The sequence below is a fragment of the Panthera pardus genome, unplaced genomic scaffold (genome assembly GCF_024362965.1).
Source record: "Panthera pardus isolate Hobbes unplaced genomic scaffold, ASM2436296v1 HiC_scaffold_2, whole genome shotgun sequence".
Lineage (NCBI taxonomy): Eukaryota > Metazoa > Chordata > Mammalia > Carnivora > Felidae > Panthera > Panthera pardus.
The window spans coordinates 112,351,006-112,375,255 of record NW_026526765.1 but is presented as its reverse complement, the minus strand read 5'-3'; the positions used below and the strand labels follow the sequence as shown (position 1 = coordinate 112,375,255).

Here is a 24,250-nt window from a genome sequence, read left to right as displayed (position 1 = left end):
TCTATCTCTGTCCTCAGGGAACTGTTTGTCTTGTCTTTGTCCTTTTTCTATTAAATTTTCTTCAAGAACATAAATAGTTCATTGTGTTTCTCCTGCCCAGCATCCATCGCCCTTCTCCATGTCAAAACCTCATAATATACTCTGGAAACCATGCATCAGTATGGGAAGAGAAGGGATTAGCCTCATTCATTAGCTCTAGGAGGTGGGAGGCATACGAGCCTGGCCTGGCCCACCAGAACAGCACACACCTTTAGCCAAACAGTTGTTCCAAGATGGACTTGAAACCTCACTCTGGCAGGCCAGTGGTTAATTCTGGGACTTGTGGCAATATGGAGAGGGAAGCACTGTTGCCAGTATCCTGCCAGCTGTAAATCTAGCAAGGCCCACAGGGATCCCACGTGGACAGGGCCTATAGAGGAAAGGGAGCCAGGTGGGGAATAGAGAGCACAATACCAATAACATTTCTTAAGCCACTACATCCAGCTCCTTTGCATTTGATTTACTTAGCTGTGTTTTAGTCGGTCTTGAAGTATTTCAGATATTAAAGTAAGTGTGCAAATTATTATAATGAGCATCCATGGACCCACAGGCAGTTTGAGATGTAAAAAGTTATTTTTTTTTTCTATCTCCTCACATTCTTTTTGGACTTTTTTTGATTTTTGGTTTTTTTTAAATATAATTTATTGTCAGATTGGTACAACACCCAGTGCTCATCCCAACAAGAGCCCTCCTTAATGCCCATCACCCACTCTCCCCTCTCCCCCACCCCCATCAACCCTCAGTTTGTTCTTAGCATTTAAGAATCTTATGGTTTGCCTCCCTCCCTCTCTGTTACTTTTTTTTTCCCCCTTGCCTTCCCCCATGGTCTTCTGTTAAGTTTCTCAAGATCCACATATGAGTGAAAACATATGGTATATGTCTTTCTCTGACTTATTTCGCTTAGCATAATACTCTCCACTCCATCCATGTTGCTGCAAATGGCCAGATTTCATTTTTTCTCATTGCCAACTGGTATTCCATTGTATATATAAACCACATCTTCTTTATCTGTTCATCAGTTAATGCACATTTTGGCTCTTTCCATAATTTGCCTATTGTTGACAGTGCTATTGTAAACATGGGGTACATATACCCCTATGCATCAGCACTCCTGTATCCCTTAGGTAAATCCTAGCAGTACTATTGCTGGGTCATAGGGTAGTGCTATTTTTAACTTTTTGAGGAAACTCCACACTGTTTTCCAGAGCAGCTGGACCAGTTTGCATTCCCACCAACAGTGCAAGAGGGTTCCCATTTCTCCACATCCTCTCTAGCGTCTATAGTCTCCTGATTTGTTCATTTTAGCCACTCTGACCGGTGTGAGGTGGTATCTGAGTGTGGTTTTGATTTGTACTTCCCTGATGATGAGTGATGTTGAGCATCTTTTCATAAGTCCATTGGCCATCTGGATGTCTTCTTTGGAAAAGTATCTATTCATGTCTTCTGCCCATTTTTTCACTGGATTATTTGTTTCTTTGGTGTGGAGTTTGGTGAGTTCTTTATAGATTTTGGATACTAGCCCTTTATTCGATATGTCATTTGCAAATATCTTTTCCCATTCTGTTGGTTGCCTTTTGCTTTTGTTTCCTTTGCAGTGCAGAGCTTTTTATCTTCATGAGGTCCCAATAGTTCATTTTTGCTTTTAATTCCCTTGCCTTTGGAGATGTGTCAATTAAGAAATTGCTGCGGCTGAGGTCAAAGAGGTTTTTTCTTGCTTTCTCCTCTATGGTTTTGATGGTCTCCTGTCTCACATTCAGGTCCTTCATTCATTTTTAGTTTATTTTTGTGTATGGTGTAAGAAAATGGTCTAGTTTTATTCTCCTGCATGTTGCTGTCCAGTTCCCCCAGCCCCATTTGTTAAAGAGACTGTCTTTTTCCATTGGATACTCTTTCCTGCTTTGTCAAAGATTAGTTGGCCATACATTTTTGAGTCCAGTTCTGGGTTCTCTATTCTATTCTAATGGTCTATGTGTCTGTTTTTGTGCCAATACTATAATGTCTTGATTATTACAGCTTTGTAGTAGAGGCTGAAGTCTGGGATTGTGATGCCTCCCTCTTTGGTTTTCTTCTTTAATATTACTTTGGCTATTTGGGGTCTTTTGTGGTTCCATACAAATTTTAGGAGTGTTCTAGCTTTGAGAAGAATGCTGGTGTAATTTTGATTGGGATTGCATTGAATGTGTAAATTGCTTTGGGTACTATTGACATTTTAACAATATTTATTCTTCCAATCTACGAGCATGAAATGTTTTTCCCTTTCTTTGTGTCTTCTTCAATTCCCTTTATAAGCTTTCTTTAGTTTTCAGCATACACATCTTTTAAATCTTTGGTTAGGTTTATTCCTAGGTCTTTTATGGTTCTTGGTGCAATTGTGAATGGGATCAGTTTCTTTATTTTTCTTTCTGTTGCTTCATTATTGGTGTATAAAAATGCAACCAATTTCTGTATGTTGATTTTGTACCCTGAAACTTTGCTGAATTCATGTATCAGTTCTAGCAGATAGATGCTAGCAGTTCTAGCAGATAGATCCACTTTTGGTGGAGTCTGTTGGGTTTTCCACGTAGAGTATCATGTTGTCTGTGAAAAGTGAAAGTTTAACTTCATCTTTGCCAATTTGAATGCCTTTGATTTCATTTTGTTGTCTAATTGCTGATGCTAGGACTTCCAACGCTATGTTAAACAACAGTGGTGAGAGTGTACATCCCTGTCGTGTTCCTGATCTCAGGGGGAAAGCTCTCAGTTTTTCCCCATTGAGGATGATATTAGTTGTGGGCTTTTCATAAATAGCTTTTATGATGTTTAAGTATGTTCCTTCTATCCCAACTTTCTTGAGGGTTTTTATTAAGAAAGCATCCTGTGTTTTGTCAAATGCTTTTTCTGCATTGATTTACAGGATCATCTTATTCTTACCTTTTATTAATGTGATGTATCACGTTGATTGATTTGTGAATATTGAACCAGCCCTGCAGCCCAGGAATGAATCCCACTTGATCATGGTGAATAATTCTTTTTATATGCTGTTGAATTCGACTTGCTAGTGTCTTGTTGAGAATTTTTGCATCCATATTCATTAGGGATATTGACTTGTAGTTCTCTTTTTTTTGCTGGGTCTCTGTCTGGTTTGGGAATCAAAATAATGCTGGCTTCTTAGAAAGAGTCTGGAAGTTTTCCTTCCCTTTCTATTTTTTGGAACAGCTTGAGAAGAATAGGTATTATTTCTGCTTTAAATGTCTGGTAGAATTCCCCAGGGAAGCCATCTGGTCCAGGACTCTTATTTGTTGGGAGTTTTTTGATAACTGATTCAATTTCTTTACTAGTTATGGGTCTGTTCAAATTTTCTGTTTCTTCCCATTTCAGTTTGGGTAGTGTGTGGGTATTTAGGAATTTGCCCATTTCCTCTAGGTTGTCCAGTTTATTGGCATATCATTTTTCATAGTATTCCCTGATAGTTGTATTTCTGAGGGATTGGTTGTAATAATTCCATGTTCATTTGTGATTTTATCTATTTGGGTCATCTCCCTTTTCTTTTTGAGAAGCCTGGCTAGAGGTTTATCAATTTTGTTTATTTTTTAAAAAAACCAACTCTTCGTTTCATTGATCTGTTCTACTGGTTTTTTGTTTGTTTGTTTGGTTGGTTGGGTTTTTTTTGTTTTTTTTTTTGGATTCTATATTATTTCTGGTCTTTATTATTTCTCTTCTTCATCAGGGTTTGGGATGTGTTTGCTATTCTGCTTCTAGTTCCTTTAGGTGTGCTGTTAGATTTTATGTTTTGGATTTTTCTTGTTTCTTGATAGGTAGCCCTGGATTGCAATGTATTTTCCTCTTAAGACTGCCATTGCTGCATCCCAAAGGGTTTGTATTGTTGTTTTTTCATTTTCATTTGTTTCCGTATATTTTTTAATTTCTTCTCTAATTGTCTGGTTGACCCATTCATTCTTTAGTAGGATGTTCTTTAACTTCCATGGTTTTGGAGGTTTTCCAGACTTTTTCCTGTGGTTGATTTCCAGTTTCAAAGCATTGTGATCTGAAAGTGTGCATGGTATGATCTCAATTCTTTTATATTTATTCAGGGCTGTTTTGTGACCCAGTATGTGATCTATCTTGGAGAATGTTCCATGTGCACTTGAGAAGAAAGAATATTCTGTCGTTTTGGGATAAAGAGTTCTAAATACATCTAAATATATCTGTCAAGTCCATCAGATCCAATATATCACTCAGGGTCCTTGTTTCTTTATTTATTCTCTATCTATATGTTCTATCCATTGTTGTAACTGGAGTATTAAAGTGTCCTGTAATTACCACATTCTTATCAATAAGGTTGCTTATGTTTGTGATTAAGTGTTTTATATATTTGGGGGCTTCCGAATTTGGTGCAAAGACATTTATAATTGTTAGCTCTTCCTGATGGATAGACCCTGTAATTAGTATATAAGCCCTTCTTCATCTCTTGTTACAACCTTTAATTTAAAATCTAGTTTGTCTGATATAAGTATGGCTACTCCAGCTTTTTTTTTTTTTTTTTTTTTTTTTTTTTTTTTTTTTGACTTCCAGTAGCATGATAGATCATTCTCCATCCGCTCACTTTCAATCTGAAGGTGTCCTCAGGTCCAAAATGAGTCTCTTGTAGACAGCAAATAGATGGGTCTTGTTTTTTTTATCCATTCTGATACCCTATGTCTTTTGGTTGGAGCATTTAGTCCATTTATATTCAGTGTTATTATAGAAAGATATGGGTTTAGAGTCATTGTGATGTCTGTAGGTTTCATGCTTGTAATGATGTCTCTGGTACTTTGTGGTCCTTGCAACATTTTACTCCCAGAGTCCTCCTTAGGATCTCTTGTAGGACTGGTTTAGTGGTGATGAATTCCTTCAGTTTTTGTTTGGGAAAACCTTTATCTCTCTAATTCTGAATGACAGGCTTGCTGGATAAAAGATTCTTGGCTGCATATTTTTCCTGTTCATCACATTGAATATTTCCTACCATTCCTTTTTGGCCTGCCAAGTTTTAGTAGATAGGTCTGCTAGTACCCTTATGTGTCTACCTTTGTATGTTAAGGCCCATTTATACCTAACTGCTTTCGGAATTCTCTCTTTATCCTTGTATTTTGCCAGTTTCACTATGATATATTGTGCAGAAGATTGATTCAAGTTACGTCTAAAGGGAGTTCTCTGTGCCTCTTTGATTTCAATGCCTGTTTCCTTCTCCAGATCAGCAAAGTTCTCAGCTATGATTTGTTCAAGCACACCTTCAGCCCCTTTCTCTCCCTTCTTCTTCTTCTGGAATTCCTGTGATACAGATATTGTTCCATATGTTGAATCACTTAGTTCTCTAATTCTCCCCTTGTAATCCTGGATTTTTTTATCTCTCTTTTCTCAGCTTCCTCTTTTTCCATAATTTTATCTTCTAATTCACCTGTTCTCCCCTCTGCCTCTTCAGTCAGCACTGTGGCCACCTCCATTTTATTTTGCACCTGATTTATAGCATTTTTTAATTCATCATGACTATTTTATAGTCCCTTCATCTCTGTAGCAATAGAGTCTCTGCTGTCCTCTATGCTTTTTTCAAGCCCAGTGATTAATTTTATGACTGTTATTCTAAATTCTTGTTCAGTTATGTTTCTTAAATCTATTTTGATCAATTCTTTAGCTGTCACTTCTTCCTGGAATTTCTTTTGAGGAGAATTCTTCCATTTCATCATTTTGGCTAGTTTTCTGTCCCTCACGCATTTTAAAATCTTGCTGTGTGCTCTGCACCTGTGAGCACTACTATATTAAAGGGGGGGTCATACACTGTCAAGGGCCTGGCCCTTCAGGAGGTATTATTTGGAGTGTTACTTGCTCTCTGTTGTTGTGACTTTGATTATTTTATTTCCCTACTCGTAGTGGTGTTTTGGACCCTCCATCAGGTGGGCTTTGATTTGTTCCTTGAAGTAGCCCTGTAAAGGAAAACAGCCAGATAGGAGACAAAAACACGCAAATACACAAACAAATAAAACAAACTAAAAACTAGAAACAACCCAAAAGCAGAAAACCAGAAATACCAGCTACAAGTAAAAAACAGGGTGGAGACGGTGCTGATGGAAAAGCATATACAAGAAGAGAAATGACAGGGGAGGGGGAAAAAGAAAAAGATAAACATTGACCAGGCAGAGAGACTAAAAGGTTTAATCCAGAGAGAGAGAAAGGAAATTAAGGAAGGAGGCGGGGAAAAAGAAATGAAGATAAAGTTACTGAGGCAGAGAAACTATACAGCTTGATTATTCCAGAGAGAGAAAAAGGAAAGAAGGAGGTGTAGAACATGTATCAATAGAATGGATTAAATATGTCTGTTTAAACAAACCAATAACCAGAGTAACCAGCCTAGAGGAGGGAAGAGATAAGAAGGAGAAATGGAGAGGAGAATATATCTACATAACAAGAATTGTCCTAGAATTAATCCAATGAAAGCAGCTGCGCTGGTCTGGAGGAGGGGTCTGTCTGGTTCCACAGTAACTACTACTGCTCCAGTAGATATGCAGTTACCCAGCGTGGAGGGGCAGAGGGGCGTGGTTTGGTGTAGGTGGGTCCCGCCTCCACTGTGAGCCCTGGGGACTCATCCCTGAGGCCCCACCTTGGTGGCCTTGGTGGTGATGGGGGGAAAAATGATGACCCCCACCCCCCAGTCTCCTTTGGAGCCATCCTCACTGTGCCATGGACACAGACGAGGTTGTCTCACTCTGCCGACTCCCCTGCCCCCGTGCTTGGCTAGGATTTAAACTCCCACTCCCTGCGCACCAGCACTGGGGAGGTGCCTCCCAGTGCCTCCAGATATGTGGTCCCAGTTGGTTTTGTCCTGTGCCACAGCACTTCAGGAGAGGGTGACAGTTTCTCCAGCTGTGGACTGTGCCCCTGACCTACCACCGAACACAGATGTGGCTCTCCTCCTCCCCAGGTGCGTGAACAGGGCAGCTAGCCCCAGTCCAAAGAAAGCCCCACAGTTAGAGATGGGAATCCCTCTCCGTCCCAGTCCAAGGTTTTTTCTCTTGTCAACATACAGTCCTACACTGCCCCAGCTGCTCTTTCTCTTCCCTTTGTCTCTCCACAGAAGGGGATCCCTCCCCTCAATGCCTACCTGACCCTTTTTATCTCCCCCAGTTGGTAGTCACCCACCTATGGCCCATCAGGTTTCTCTCTGGCCCAGTGTCTCTCTGGTAGACTCAGTCTCTTTTCCTCCCAGACTCTTGGGTTCAAAGTCCTTTGGCTTCAGCCCTTCTTTGTTTGAGAGACACAGACCTACTTCTCTGCTGTGTTGGCCTCCCTCCAGATATAAAAGGTTATTAATGAAATTAAACTCCTTTCCAGTCCTGCTGGTCCATACATCTGTTTTGTGTAAGCCAGTTTGAGTTGTGGCTGTGTCCCTTATGGCAGAGAAGTTCCAACACATATTCCATAAAGCCTATCCTAAGACATTCTAAAAGCATAGTGCAAAAATAAAAATAGTAAATTAAATAAATATGATGTAAGAGTCACAGTTTTTGTCACAAGCAAATGATGGGTCCTATTGAAGCTTATGTTGCATCATTTTTTTTTTAATCAAGACTTTAGTTTTTTAGAGCAGTTTTAGGTTCACAGCAAAATTGAGGCGAAGGTACTAAGACTTCCCATATAATCCCTGCCCCCACACATGCAGGGCTGCCCCCATTATCAACACCCCCCACCCAGAAGAGTGCTGCACTTGTTACTGTTGATGAACCTCCACTGTCACATCATTATCACCCAGAGTCAATGTTTGCATTATAGTTCGCTTTTGGTGTAGTACATTCCATGAATTTGGACAAATATATGATGTCATTTATCCATCATTATGGATACACAGTATCTTTTACTGCCCTGCAAAGGCTTCTGTGCTCTACTTTTTCATAGCTTTCCCCTTCCCCAACCCCTAACAACCACTGATCTTTTTATAGTTTTGCCTTTCCCAGAATGCCATATAGTTGGAATCATATAGTAGGTAGCCTTTTTAGATTGGCTTCTCCTCACTAATTAATGTGCATTTTAGGTTCCTCCATACATGTTTATGGCTTGATAGCTCATTTTTTATCAGCACTGAATAATATTTCATTGTCTGGATGTACCACAGTTTATCCTCAGCCGCTAAAGGACAACTCGGTTGCTTCCAGGCTTTGGAAATTATTAATAAAGCTGCTTGGGCAGGTTTTTTGTGGACATAAGTTTTTAATTGTTTTGAGTAAATACCAAGGAACACGATTGCTGTATCAATGGTAAGAGTATGCTTAGTTCTGTAAGAAACTGCAAAGATTTTGCACCATTTGTAAGCCTAAGCACAGAAGGTTCCAGTGAGCCTGGCCCTCTTACTCCTGTGCACTTGGCTTGTCTTGACAGTATGCTTCCAGGATACTTGAAGGCCCTTTTTTACTCTCACAGAAATGTTCTTCTTTGACCAACCCCTATAGGCCATGCTTAGAAGCAGAAAATACAAAGAACCCCCTGGCTTTCACCTTATCTCTCCTGGACATCCATGTCTGATCCATGTTAGGGCCCCACCAGCTACCTAACAATGAGCTATATATTCTCATGGCACTTTTTAGATGGTTGTCCCACTGACACTCCCGCCTACCAGAAGGGGCTTTGTTTGCAGTCAGGGATACTGGGACTTTCCAAAACTAAAGATACATACATAGGTGGTAAAACTATTCCAAAGAAAAAGCAGACTAATTAACAGAAAAATATGGATCATTTGTATTCTGGAGATGAGGGATAATATCACAGGATAGGGCAAATTGGAGCTTCCAAAGTAGTGGTGATTTTCAGTTTTTCCACCCAACTGTTAATACATTGGTGCTTTTTAGAATATATGTATGTGTGTGTATAAACATATACATAAACATGTTTGTGTATAAATATGGAATATAGATATATATATATATATGCATATACATGTATGTTTTATTAACTCTGGTGTGTGTTTATGTTTAACAGCAAAAACACTGTTGCTTTAGCTCAAAGGTTATTCTCTCAGATTCATCCCTGTTGCTTTCATTTATTCACTCAGCCAACATTTATTGAACTTCTTCACATGACATGATACACACTGCTAGAAATAGAGCAGTGAATAAGACATGATCCCTGTTCTTATTAAATTAACACTCATAAGGTAAGGGAATAAAAGAATAAACATATATACATACATATATATATATATATATATGTGTATATATAAAATATATAAAAGTATTAGTACTACAGGCTCTGATGAAAATAAATGATATGTTGCGAAAGCCAAAGAGAAGGAGGGGAGGGTGTGAGAGGGGATGGGAGACAGTGTAGGGATGGACTTTAGAGTGGGATGCTCCAACAAAGTATCCCTAAGGAGGTGACATTTGAGAGGAAGCCGGAAGGAGGGGTGTGCAGGCATAGGAAGATCTGGGAGAATACAATCGAATTAAAAGGAGCAACTGATGCAGGGCCTTTGGCAGGAAGGAACTAGAAGAGTTGAAGGGTTAGAGAGAAGACAGTGTCTCGGGCTGCGTGAGAGTGAGGAGAGAGGAGACAACAACAAGCAGGGGCTAGACCTTGAAAAGCCTTACCGCCTGTAGTAGGGGTTGGGATTTAACTCCCAGACTATAAGGAACCACTCAATGGTCTTACGCAGGGGGCTGATGTAGGATTTATACTTGAGATGTAACACTCTATCAAGTTTCAGATACAGCACTGTAGGATGACCACATTAGGAGGAAGAAGACCAGTAAATTGCTCAGGCAAGAGATTAGGAGGTTTGGAATAAAGGTATACCCTTGCATATACAGAGCCCTGGGTAGACTCTATATGGAATAGCACTAAGTCCGGTCACAGCTAAACGTAAGACCATTTTTGTCATTCTCCGTGACAGTAACAAGGGCCACCATGCTCAGGCCCCATTGTGAGTATGTCACTTTCCTATGAAATGTTCAGAAAAAAGATTCTTTTTTTTTAATTTTTTTTTGGTGGTTTGTTTGTTTTTGGTGTTTTTTGTTTTTTTGTTTGTTTGTTTGTTTGTTTGAGAGTGAGTAGGGGATTGGCAGAGAGAGAAGGAGACAGAATCCCAAGCAGCCTCCATGCTGTCAGCACAGAGCCTATTGTGGGGTTCGAATCCACAAACCATGAGACCGTGACCTGAGCCAGAATCAAGAGTGGGATGCTTAACTGACTGAGCCACCCAGGTGCTGCCAGAAAAAAATATTCTTCGTCATGGGCTTTCTGATCTTGCATGTCAGTTCTCTCATTTTTATACCTCCTCCATTACTTTCTAAGAACTCTCATACTTCCTTAGAACCCAAGAAAAGCTCTCCTCCAGCCACCAAACTTATTTACCCCCACCAGCTGAGCCACCACCTGTAGCGCAGGTCAAATATTCTGAAAGAGAGAGGGATTCAACTGTGTACCATTTGGAATAAAGCAGGTTTTAATCTGGGACTTCTCAGGAATTTGGTTACATAAAGAAAGAGTAAAAGGGCAGTTCATAATACTAATACTTTAGTGCTTTTAACCTCTGTTAAAAGCACCAGGTCTGGATTCAAGTCACATGGTCTGAGTTTGAATTCAGACTCTGGCTCAAGCTCTATGATGGCCAATAGGTAATTTGGTCCCTCAGTGCCTCAGTTTCCTCACCTCCTATCCAGTGCGTAAAACCCATCTTTATGCTTTTTGTGAGAATTAAAAAAGAAAATTCATATAAGGGGCCCAGAGGGCACTGGGACACATGCTCAAGGGTGAAGTAGATGTGAACTATTAGTGCCATTGCAGCCAGCGTACAAATTCCTAGGTGTTTTTAATAACATGTATTTCTCCAATGAACCTTGAGCACTTTCCAGATTTTTTTTTCTTGTAACATTATCTCTCAAGTTCCATTTTTATAGTAAAGAAAATTAAAGGGGCACTTGGGTGGTTCAGTCAATTAAGCGTCCCGACACTTGGTTTTGGCTCAGGTCATGATCTCTCAGTTTCGTGAGTTCAAGCCCCACATCAGGCTCTACGCTGACAGTGTGGAGCCTGCTTGAGATTCTCTCTCTCCCTCTCTCTGCTCTCCCTACCCTTGCACTGTGTCTGTCTTTCTTAGAAATAGATAAACTTTAAAAAGAAAGAAAACTGAAGAGTTGAGTGGTTGATTGGAGATCATACAGCAGAGTCCTAGGATTTTAGTTCATAAAAGACCTGAGTGCTCAATACTGCTGGGAACTTCCTACCTGAGGAGCTTTTTAAAAAACTACTGATGTTTCAGACACCTGGGTGGCTCAGTTGGTTGAGTGTCCAACTTTGTCTCAGGTCATGATTTCGCAGTTCATGGGTTCGAGCCCCACATCAGGCTCTGTGCTGACAGCTCAGAGTGGGGGAGCCTGCTTTGTATTCTGTGTCTCCCTCTCTCTCTGTCCTGTCCCTGCTCATGCTCTGTCTCTCTCTGTCTCTCAAAGATGAATAAACATTTAAAAATTTAAAAAAAAAACCCTATTGATGTTTAGTTATACCCTTAGATATTTTTGCTTTAATTTTTGTGGACCGGAACCCAAGCATCAATATCTTTAAAAGCTCCTCAGGAGATTTTAGTGAAGAACTATAGTTAAGACCAATGACCTTGGAGTGTCTGCATGGCTCAGTCAGTTAAGTGTCCGACTTTGGCTCAGGTCATGATCTCAGGGTTCGTGGGTTCGAGCCCTGTGTAGGGCTCTGGGCTGACAGCTCAGAGCCTGGAGCCTGTTCTGGATTCTGTGTCTCACTCTCTCTGCCCCTTCTCTCTCTCTCTTTCAAAAATAAACAAACATTAAAAAAAGAACCAATTACCCACTAAAATCCATTTTGCAGATGAGAAAATTGAGATTCTCTGTGATAGAATGACTGGCCCAAGCTAGTTAATAATGTCAGAGATAGGGATGGACTCTGAAGACGAAAAGGAGATAGTCTTAAAATTCTAGTAAATTAACCAATAAAAGGCATATATCATGGTGAGAGTTATGTCTCCTAAGAAAGAACAACATGACTTTAGCCTGTTCTATGATTAATGTACCTATAAGGAAGCACAGACAATGGGTTCAGAGAAACTCATGTGGGAGTACCTGACAGCTTACTTGAGGCCATTAACCGCTTATGCCCCACGCACTTCAGCTGTTGCTTTCTGAGTGAATGTTCATTGGTCATCTGAAGCTGAATTGCCTTCTGAAGTCTATTTCCTAGAGGGAGAAAAGGGGACCCTGCTTATCAGGGCCTTTTCAGACAGGTCCCTAGCCCCTACCCACTCTGGGAATATTTGGCTAGTTATTTTATTCACCTCCTATTACTCCTCATGGGAATAGAGTTACACAGGACATCATCTCAGGTAGGGAGGGTAAACCTATAGAAGTTACTATTCTCTGCTTCTCCTATTTTCTCACTCAGAATCAGTGTACATGGGATATTTTTCAAGGTCTTAATGCAAAGGATTTAGAGTTGTGCCTTCCTCTTTAAGCTAACCTACCGCCCCAGTGCCCCCCTCCTGCCAGGTGTGAAATGGTTACGCTGGTCTTCACTGTCCTGTATGTGGGATAGAGTGTCTGCTAGGCTCCACTTCTCACATCCAGGCTGACTTTTGGGTGAAGTTTCAAACTATAGCCAGTTACTTAAAATTGGTGATCTGTTATGCCTCTCAACATTTACTGAAGAAGTTGGCAGAAGCTAACAATGATTTGGTATCTGCTGTTAACTCTATTTTACATTGCCTTCCTCAACTGAACAGAAACTCTGTTGAAATAGTTAACAGTTACCTGACTTGTGAAATCATATCCACAGTCTAAGATGATTGGGGAGTCTTTTTACCATAGGAGTGCTAAATTATTCAGCTTTCAATTTTAGTCATGTTTTCAGTGGTTTTTTTTTTTCTTAATGAATGATTGCTCAGTTTTCCCAATGTTTGTTTATTTCATTCTGAAGGAAAAAAAGGGGAAAACACTGGGGGAGGGAGGGAGTGTTGTTCAACTGAAGCTGAAGCAAGCTTTAAGTCATGTTATCTGATCTGTGTAGCAATTAGGAAAGACTCATGATGAAAAGAGGGAGTTGGACTAAAAGGAAGTGTATGCTACACTTGAAAACCGGTTTCAAAAATCCTCTTCTGAATGCAACGAACATTTATATTGTTCATTTGTACTTGGTAGAACTTGAAGGAAGCTAAGGGATCACCCAATCCATTGTTGTCTTATGGATGAAGAAAGCAAGACTGAGAAGTTCTGTTACTTGCCCAAGATGCCAGAATTATTTCTTTTAGGTAAAACTGCTTTGTACTTATCTATTTTTAAGTTGAACATGATTTTTCAGCACCTCATCTTTAAGTCAAGGTGTGCCAATGAAAGACCATTTATATAATTTCAGAAAGTAAAAATTCCCTACTTTGACTGTGCTGGAGCCCAAGATTCATTACTAACTCCCCTCTTTCTTACCACCAGCCTTACCAACCTCCAGACTCAAGAAACTCTAGATAAATTTGGAATTCAACGAGCTGAAAGTCTGCCTATAGTTGAACAAAGTGTTTCTCCATCCAAATGAGTAGACCAGACCAGTCTACCAAAGGAGATGGTAATCTGAATGAATAAAAAACATATCTTAGAGATATTAGATAGATTATCTCAACTTTTTGTGACTTTTTAAAGAATTGTCTTATCATACATTCCCAATTTCTTTCAATTAACATACAGTTTGCATAGAGTGCCCAAATCATAAATAGAGAGCGTGATGAATGGTTATATATAACCACCACAAAGATCGAGATATAGAACGTTTCTGGCATCTGAGAAGGCTCCCAGTCTATAGTAATCACCATTTTGCTGTCTTCTACCATCATCTGTTTGTAGATAAGCTTTCCATGGTTTAAGAATGGAATCTTACAGTCTGTACTCTTTTGTGCATCACTCTTTAAAGTCTACATTATATTTCTGAGATCCATCTATGTTGTTGTAATCTATTAGTAGTTCAAGTTTTTTATTGCTATATGTAGTATTCAGTTTCATGAATTTATCATGTTCTCTTTACCCACTGTATTGTTGAGGGACCTTTGAAATGTTTCTAAAGCATTAGGATATTTTTAATTTAAAGCAGTTATAAACAGAAATGGCCCTCATTTCTGTTGAGTATATACCTAGGAGTGAAATTCCTAGGCCTTTTTGTTTTTTTGTTTTTCTTACATTATCAGTTTTGTTTGTTTTTGTTTGGGTTTTGGTTTTTGTTTTGTTTTGTTTTAGCCCTGGACTGTAATCAGACTTTTCTAAGTTGGCCAATGAACCATAACAATGTACCTCTCTTTAGGCTTGACATGAGTTTCAGGGGGCAGATTTCACAGTTTAGAATGGAACACCAATAAGGTACTATCTTTCATGGTTCATTCCCAACAGCCCTTCATAACCTCCTTCCCTCAGGGGTTTTTGCCTGGAACCCTTCTATTCTGCCTTGATTAACTCCCTTTTATTTTATGAGCCTTAGCTCAGGTCGTGCCTTCCCTGACCATTCTGAAATGGATGTCTCTTTTCCTTACTCCCCACTTATAATACTCCCCATTTATAAGCAGAGAGGACTCTCTGCTTAAGTGTGTCCTTCCTAGCCCTTATCACCTTGATCTGAAATGACCTGTGGATACAGCAGCCTCTTCCAGGAGGTTTCATTGCTACAAGGCAGTTCGTTCATTATGGCATCCCCGCTGCTTAGCACAGACACGATGCCTGGCACAATGTCAGTCCCCAATCTGTGTTGACAGTATTGCTCTTCTGATGTCTGGTTGGTGTTTCATCAATGAAGTCTTCTTCTTTTAAATCCCCTGATACAAGGGAAATCCTCTGGAGTTGAGAAACTTCCAATGCAATTTAAAAGGCAAAATTTCCATTGCTTTATGATCTTGTCTTTTTAATTCAGCATTTTCCATTTTTATACTCTGTGGAGTTGGTCTCTGAGAAATGCTGCTAAATAAGAGATCTATGTGGGAAACCTGTTACTCATCCAAGCAAGCCAGCAAGTGTAGTGGTTTAGTACACAGGTGCCGGAGGCAGCCTGCCAGGCCACCCTGGGTGGGTGATGATGTTACCACCCTGCTTCCATTTCCTCCTCTGTACCATAGGGTGAAGAGCAGCCCTCTTCTCTGGAGTTGTTGTCAGAATTCACTGAGGAGTACACCAAATGTTTAGGAGACTTACTGAGTGTCCAGAATGTGCCGGTTACTATTATTAAAGAGTTTTTCTTTCTACCTACTAGAAAATCACAGAAATAGCACAACTCAGAATATACTTACTTGAGGAAATTCCTGTGTCATCAACTTAAAGAATATGAACACTTTCTGATCCAAAATTGGGACACTGGCTTGACAAGTATAAATGTAACTTGCGGCGATGGGACATAATATTTCAAAGGAGGACTCTTTTAGCAATCCCGCGAGCAAACAAATCAACAAGACCTCTATGTAACTACATTTTAAAATCTCTGTTTTTAAAAAAATTTTAAGTGCAAGTGCAAAAATGACTCTTATTGACTGTGAAGTGAGGACTGCACCTTTTATTTATATTGCACAAACAAAAAAAGCATCTGGGCTTCATGCATCATTTTCTGATCATTTTCTGATTTAGTTGGAGAATTATTACTTGATAACAAGAAGAGCTGAGCTTCCTTTTTTAAAATCTCATGCCATTTATCTTAATTCTGGTGCATCTGATAAGAACTTCCTCTAGAGCCAGGAAACTTTGCAAGTATGAAATAATCTGAAAGGAGGACGTAAAGAAGGAAGTAACTGACCAAAGCAAAAAAGGGGAACATCAAAGCAGGTTTAACCAAAAGAACAGAAGGGAGCTTGGCACAGCAGTCTCAAGGTAAGAACCTGATTTAAGGTGTGTGGCTAATGAACAACTGTAAGAAACAAATTCATTTTAAATAATCAGTGACTTTTTTTATGTTACCAGACACAGTTTTTAGATGGCCTTTGGTGGTGATAGGGGGAAATATCAGTTTACAAACGGAGGGTGATGTTAGTGTCTTTACCAGTATATATGCTTACACGTGTAAGATTAGGCTTTTCCAAACACAAGGACAATATCTGCCTTTGAAAATTCCAGAAGTCTATCAACCACTTGTAATTTTAGGACAAATGAATAATTGTTAGTCTGTTGGAACTGCTTTCAAGAATGAAACAGTCTTCTGTAAGATTGGGCAAAGTTAGGCTTACTGGGATGTTAAGCTATCTTTGAAGGGCTCTTGTTTAACACATGGTTTTCATTCTAGTGGGTCTTTCCTTTTTGCCTCTCAGAGTTTTTCCTGTTAAGTTATTTTAGAGAAAGGAAAAGGATGCATTTTTTCTCCTGTAAGAAGTTTTCTTGTGTTTATTTCAGTAATTACTTCTTTTGACAAACAGTTTTAATATTTGAAATGTTCTGGAGTGCCTACATAGAAGAAAATAGATGGTAAAAATAAATTCTCCTCTTGGAAATTGAGAGGGCAATTTATTACCTTATCCTCAGCAATAGTTAGCCTTCCCCACTTTTGTTGCAAGCCTAGCACCTTTTAATAAGGTGATTAATTTTAATCTATATTTGAAATTCTGTTCAAATGTGCTAACAAATTTTTACTTAAACGAGTAATCACTTTTAACATAAAATATCTTACATATGATTGGTTCTCATCTGCTTTAGAAAGGAAATGAGATCCTAATGGTTAAAGTCATTTGCCAAATATTTGCCTTGACATAAGCATTGTGTCTGACCTTATAAAGGAGAGAATTTACCACGATTATAAAGAGATTAAAAGATGTCTAGATCCGGGCTATCTGTCCATATAGTTTTATCAAATAAATTATATAAAAGATAACTGCATCTCATATGTAATTTGGTATTTTGTGTGACATGCCAAACTGAAAATTTGCACATTGATATATTCCAATGGTGAAAAAATTTAGAAAACTTTACTGTCTTGTGTGAATACTCACTGAAAGCAGGGCTCAACTTTGTGGGGTTTCCTTTTACCTGTTTATTGTTACTGTTGTTATCCTAATGCAGTTTGTTCTATTCACTAACAAATATTTAAGAAAGTAGCTCTTCTGTGTCTAGTGCTAGATTTGGTAATGTAAAGATAAATAAGAACTCCAGCCCTCACGAATCTCAGAGCTAATCAAGCTTTAAAATTTTAGCGATAGATGTTTTTGATAGCCATTTATAGAAATGTGGGTAAGAATAGTATTTGGAGGCAAACTTTGCTTGGATCCTGATTCAGTCACTTCTTAGTTATTCAAGAAGTTACTTAAACTCTTTAATCCTCTCCTCGCTCTTCTGTAAAATGGACATAACAATAGTATCTACTTCATACAGCAGCTGTGGGATCAAAGGAGATAATCCATCTATCTAAAAGTGTTTTAAAGCTGAAACGAAATAAGCTCTTAACTAAATATTATCAATACTGACATTCAATAGATAATCATCCCACAAGCACTGTTCACAATATTGGATGACTATAGCTAACAATACTGTATTGTATATTTGAAAGTTGCTAAGAGGGTAGATCTTAAAAGTTATCATGACAGGAAAAAAATTGTAGCTATGTGAGGTGATGATCATCAGCTAAATTTAGTGCAGTGATCATTTTGCAATAATACATATGTCAAATCATCATGTTGTATATACCTTGAACAAATACAAAGTTGTATATCAATTATATCTCAATAAAACTGGAAACAATGAGGGGCGCCTGGGTGGCTCAGTTGGTTGAGCGACCGAACGGCCGACTTCGGCTGAGGTCATGATCTCAAGGTCCGTGAGTTCGAGCCCCGCGTCGGGCTCTGTGCTGACAGCTCAGAGCCTGGAACCTGTTTCAGATTCTATGTCTCCCTCTCTCTGACCCTCCCCCGTTCATGCTCTGTCTCTCTCTGTCTCAAAAATAAATAAACGTTAACAAAAAAATTTTAAACTGGAAACAATGAAAATGGTATTAGATGTAACTATTTCTGTGTCTAGGCTAAGAACATAGAGTAATACTATTTTGTTGATAAAATCATAATACAACAACTCAATCTGGCTATAAATGCTTTTCATTTCTCTCTTCATTGCTATTTTAAAGCATTGACAGAAAACATTCTAAAATTATCTTAATTGAAATTTTTTTTTTTGCTGGAAGTTGTGAGAGCACTAGTGATAGGAAGGCTTTCAAAGTATTTTTAGATATTTTATGTAATATAAAAGAGCTATTGTCTTCTATTAAGTATAAACTATGCCCTTTAGAAGATGTATCTTAGTATATGTGCTGCCAAAGTGAGCGCTAGAAGATGTGTGTCAAGTTTTAAACTGTTGACTTAAGCAATTAGATGCTGACGTTAGGAGTCATTTGTTTCTTGACTCATTTATTTAATAAATATCAGTTGAACTCCTTTTCTGCACTAGCTGTTAATGGTGTTCTTTAGGAATATAAAGACGAAAAGACCCAACCCCCGCCCACCATTTAACCAGGTAGGAAGACACACAGTTCCCTGTAAGTTAGGCTATCATGCTCTACCAGGGAATGGATTCATTAATAGGGAAGTACAGAGGAAGGAGTGATTAAGGAAAAGACATCGTCCTTGACTGCCACAGGCATCACGGAGGAGGTGATAAACAATGGAAATTATTGCCCGTGTGTACTCGTATCGCTTCCACCTGTTGCATTCAAAGCATTGCGTTTCACTTGAAAATTATTAGCCTCATTGTCAAAAGTCATGTTGAAATCTAATTAATAAAATCACTCACACTTGGCCAGATAGAGGTTCTTCTCTTTTTCTCTCCTCACAACAGCTAGTACTCCTCTTTTGTAGCAGGAACTCACTAAGTGCTGGTGCTTAATATGGTCGTAGATATTGGCAGATTTTTTATTATGCTATGTAATAAATATAAAACTAATATGTTTTGTTATGCTATGAAATAAACACGCAATTAATATGTTCTTAATTTATAGGTGTCTGGATGGCAGATCGTTCAACCTTCTCTTTCTTGAGTTGTCTACTCTGCCATTATCTTCCACTCATTTCTGCTTCATTTTGTGATTCATTTATAGAAAGGGAAGTGGAATCGAGTAAAATCCCCCCCGACATCGTGCAAGTATACATTAATGATTGTACTGTAAAAAACATCACATACAACAAGAACGATCTTCAAAGACTCCGTTTACTCAACCTCTCCTCTAATTGTATCAGGACTTTGCCAAATGATGTTCTTTCACATCTGAAAAAGAAATGCCTGAAAGAGCTTCCAAGATTCCTTCTTAACTCTACCCTACAAGGAATTACGCTGGTCTGCACCTGTGAATTCATTAAGGGCCACACCACACTACTAAACACTGCTTGTGCAGAAATGTTGAAAAGCTGTGGAAATACTTCAGTGGCCGTTTCTATAGGACTTTCCCTTCTTTTACTGTTGTTGATCTGTGGAATTGGGTGTGTTTGGCACTGGAAACACCATAACCCAGTGCAATTTACCTTACCAAGGTTTTTGCAGAGGAGAAGCAGCAGGAGAAAAGACTATGCTAAAACGCTCTCAGATCCCCTCACTGTCAGCTCAAGGCATAAAATCTCAGTTCAGACCCAAGACTATACATCTACTGGGAGAGGGGTTAACATGTATGACAACTATGAAAATGTGGAAGTCGGTCCTCCCAGAGCTAAAGAAGAAACTGATAAGGAACTATATGAGAACACTCGGCCCACCAATTTCGAGGACCATATCTATGGAAATGAGACATCATCTCAATATTACAACTTCCAGAAGCCTAGCACTTCTGAAGTCTCTCAAGATGAAGACATATATATTCTTCCAGATTCATAACTTTTCAAAACACTGGGTTCAGTTATTAGAGGATAAATATTCACTGGGACTTTTATTGTACTTATGCCATTGTTAATCCTGTTCTTCGAGTGAAACTCAACGATCTTTTGTCTGTCTCCACCCTTCTGAACCTTCTCTCTGTGTATCACTGTGGGTTAATTCCAGGGATCCCCTTTACCCTCATTTTGCTAGATTAATTCTGCATTGTGTTATATTGATTCTTCCTTCTGTTACCTGTTATCTTTTTCTTTTATTTCTCTCTCTACCATCTTTTCTGGCTCAAGATTGCTGTCAGTCTCCTAACAAGTCTTTCTGGCTCTAGTGTCTACACATTCACCCATGATGTTGCCAGATTTATCTTCAGAAAATATTTCGAATGCTGCATCACTCCTTTGCTGAAACCTCTTAGTGTCTCCTCTTTGCAAACGACATACTATTTATAATTTTTTTTAATTTTTAAAATGTTTTAAATTTATTTTTGAAAGAGAGAGAGAGACAGAGTACAAGTGGGAGAGGGGCAGAGGGAGAGGGAGACAGAATCCACAAAGCAGGCTCCAGGCTCTGAGCTGTCAGCACAAAGTCCAACACGGGGCTCAAACCCGTGAACCACGAGATCATGACCTGAGCCAAAGTCAGATGCTCAACCAACTGAGCCACCCAGGCGTCCCAATGTACTATTTATAATCTAACTCTAGGACTTAGGATTTCCCACAGTTGGTTCCAGTTTACTTTTCCAGTGACTCCTAGTAATTTCTCACTTGACTGCTTTCCTCATAATCATATGAGAATTGCCAGACCCATCCCTCCTCCATGGCTTTGTTGGTCTGCCCCCTTTCAAGGCTGCCTCGTATGGTAACTTCTTCCACATGTCTTCTGAGTTATTCCAAACTTGCCTTTACCTTTTTCTTTTCTTATTTCCTATAGATTTTTCTGCCTGTTTAAGTCTCTGGGAATTCAAACATATGAATGTTTTCTATGGCATTTTACTATTTAATGTCATATGAGAATGTCTTAAATTCCTTGCTAAGTAATAAGGAAGTGCCTCATATTCATATTTTAACTCCAGTGCCTAGACCATTATATGAGGCAATCAGTATTGGTCAATTGACAAGAATTAAGGTGTGTATTTTGCCCAGCAGTTTGGAGAAAAATCTAATAAATTCATTCATTCAAGAAATATTTTTCAAGTACCATCTATGTACTTTTACTCGGCACATGGAAGGGGTAAAACGTATAAAGAAAGACATGGGTCTTGAATGCATATTGTCTAGTAGGAAAGAAAAGAAAATAAATAAACAAATATGCTACTTCTTAAGTTGTAGTATCTTATCCCTGAAGTCTTCCTTTTATCTGCTGTCCTGAATTGATCAGGCTGAGACTCTGCAAGCTGTATTTTTCCTTTGCCAAGTGGACCCATATAGGGCTCTGTTCAAAGGGAGCACCGTGGAAGACTGGTAGACGATTGGAACCAAAAGGGACTTACTCTTTCTCCTTGCGGCCCCGGCAGGGACCATTGCCATGTAATTTACTCCAGCATCACCAGTTCTTTGCATTTTCTAGTTTCTTCCGGCATTCCCAGAATCAGCTCAATTGCACACTGTCAGAGGTAATGAGCTCACCTTAGAATCTGAGAGGCAGCTCTTCAGAGCCTCCTCTGGAGGAGACAGATGAGACCCTCTGAGCTTCAAGTCCAAGCCCGAGGCATGGGTGCTCTCTCCTGCAGTCACTGGCTTTGTGGCACCTCGGTGTCCTCTTTATATCCTTCCAGTCAACTAATACCTTTTTGCTAATTCTCTGTATTAAATTCTCCCTCTTAAACCGGTAAGCTTTCTGTTTCCCACGGTGGACCCCAGTATACAAATAAAAATGCTTTGAAGAAAAAAAAAAAAAAAACTTTTGTTTTTGAGAGCAATAGGGTTGGGTAGGGAAGAATTTTAATGGAATGGTCAAAAGAGGTCTCTCTGAAGACACACTTAAGATGGGACTTAAGGTGAAAGGAGTTATCCGTGAAAGTGTGAGATGGGTAGGGGTGTGAAAAGCTTTTGCATTTAATTTAGACAGGGGTGGCTGCAGTGCAGATAAAGCCATTGACATAGCTACCTTAATCTTTGGAGGAACTGCCACAGGACTTACTGATGGACTCAGTATGTATGTTTGGTAGGGAAGGGTTAAGATTGGGGATTGTAACAGAGAAGTCTAGAAGAACCACCTTATTTCTGGCTGGAGCAGCAGGGGCAATTATAAAGCATTTCAGTGAGATGAGGAAGACTTACAGTGGAAACTGTTTTGGAGGCTGTGTCAGGCATGACTTGGGCTCCCAGTAACAGAAAAGCTGACTACATTGACTTAGACATGTACACCTTCATTTATTTCAAATAATGTGGACACTGAAGTGAGGCACTTGAAGGCTAGCGTATTAGGCTAACAGTACCATCAGCAATCCATGTTCTTTCTCTATTTTCTCTCTGCCATCCTTAGTGCTGTAAGTTTCATCCTCATTTGTATTAGCTCATGATCACCAAATGATTGTGGAACGTGCAAGCCTTACATTTGTGTTCTGGTCCTGAAGGATAAAAGGAAAAGACCACATCAGGAGATACCTATTTATATGTCATTGACCAGAATGGTGTTACATGCATACATGGATACAACCAGGTATGAGCGGAGGAGAAATTGAATTTTGACCTTTGATAGCCTCATAGGAAAGGAGCCAAGGGAAAAAGAAAGTTGTAAATAGAATTTAAGTCAGTCAACCTACTACCAAAGGGGAAAAATCAATTTTGGACCTGTTTATTCTGACATGTCCTGACACCCAAGTAAAAATCCCCAATTTGCAGTTGTATATACACATTTGAAATTTGGAGGAGAGCTCCTAAGTGGATATGTACATTTGAGAGCCATCAGCAAGCATTTAGGTGGTATCTAGAGGAACAGGGATTTATGTGATGACCTGGAGCAAAGAGTAGAGAACCAATAGAAAAAGGGATGCAATGCAGAAGTCCCCCTCAAACTGCAGTATTCTGATGTTAGGTCAATGAGGAGAATATAGCAAAGGAGCCTGAGAAAGAATGGCCAGTGAGGAGGGTTGTAAATTCTTAACGATTTTTTTAAAATTTTTTTTAACGTTTATTTATTTTTGAGACAGAGAGAGACAGAGCATGAACGGGGGAGGGGCAGAGAGAGAGGAAGACACAGAATCGGAAGCAGGCTCCAGGTTCTGAGCCATCAGCCCAGAGTCCGACGCGGGGCTCGAACTCAGGGACCGCGAGATCGTGACCTGAGTCGAAGTCCGACGCTTAGCCGACAGAGCCACCCAGGCACCCCTCTTAATGATTTTTAAGAATGGTGGTTGATACTGTGAAATATATATGTTGACACATCCGTTACAGGTCATTTTCCAGAGATAGGGTGAATATTTGATACTTGTTTATTCTCTTTGGCCAGAAAATATAGTAAAAGGACTGTGTAGAAGTATTTAGACCATAATCTTTCACCACTTCCTGTCTTGACTACTTTTTAAAAATTAATTTTAAGTTCTTTATCAATTGAAAATCTCTTCCTACTTTTCTTACTAGCAGGTTTTGGTGGGAGTGGGCAAAGGGAACAAAGGAGATTGTCATTCACCTTCTCTTTTTACAATACATACTCTTCATCCCTTCTCTGGTTTTGAGTCCCTCTTCTCTTTTTCCTTCTTTCATTTCCCATTCCTCCCTCACTTCTCCACCTCACCCTCCCCCACACACACCCTCTTTCTTCTCTCTCCGTCTCTCTCTGTGTGTCTGTCTCCTTCATATTTTTATCTGCTTCTTGCATCCTTTATTATAATATTTCTCCATCTTCCTAAAATCAGAAAAGTAAAAATGTCCTTGAGAGGTAAAAATAGTAAAATCTATCTGCATCTATTGAGAGCAGCAGTTTGTATTTGTGTTTTATTATTAGAAAAGTGACCACATGTACCACAATTAAAGGAGGAGAGATGTCAGGGGTGAGGGAAAGGAGACAGTAGCATCAAATATAATGAGTGTAGTTTTCCTGTATACTCCCAGAAATGTAGGCAAGTTCATATCCTGTGACATGCAGCTAATCTCTGTGAGACACCATGGCCAACATCCAGCAACAATGAACACCTGGCTTCTTCAGAATGCTCTCAGCCTTCAGCTTGAAACATTCACCTCAGTCTGCATTATACATCAATATAAAAGTAATAAGAATATACCCCAATAATGAGGTAGAGTAATATACCCCAATCTATTATTGGTCTCCACAGCAAAGGGGCCATTACTTAACCCACTGAAAACCTTGCTTTACAACATCTCAAGCCTTGTCATACTTTATGAATTTTCATCATTGAGTGACAAGCTATTGAACAATATTAAAATGATATTTTTACTTATGTTTTG

At 39.3% G+C, this 24,250-nt stretch overlaps 1 protein-coding gene across 1 annotated transcript; it reads left to right on the top strand.

Moving 5' to 3' along the window:
- Positions 1-15,133: 15,133 nt before the first annotated feature.
- Positions 15,134-23,756, top strand: GAPT (GRB2 binding adaptor protein, transmembrane). Its single transcript, XM_019414302.2, has 2 exons — positions 15,134-15,884; positions 18,985-23,756. Exon 2 carries the CDS (start codon positions 18,993-18,995, stop codon positions 19,848-19,850), a length of 858 nt encoding a protein of 285 aa, XP_019269847.1. The 5' UTR covers positions 15,134-15,884; positions 18,985-18,992; the 3' UTR covers positions 19,851-23,756.
- The last annotated feature ends 494 nt before the right edge of the window (positions 23,757-24,250 follow it).

Bases quoted from the DNA above. Each gene is read 5' to 3' on its own strand.
- GAPT (XM_019414302.2), top strand. From the start codon at position 18,993: ATGGCAGATCGTTCAACCTTCTCTTTCTTGAGTTGTCTACTCTGCCAT.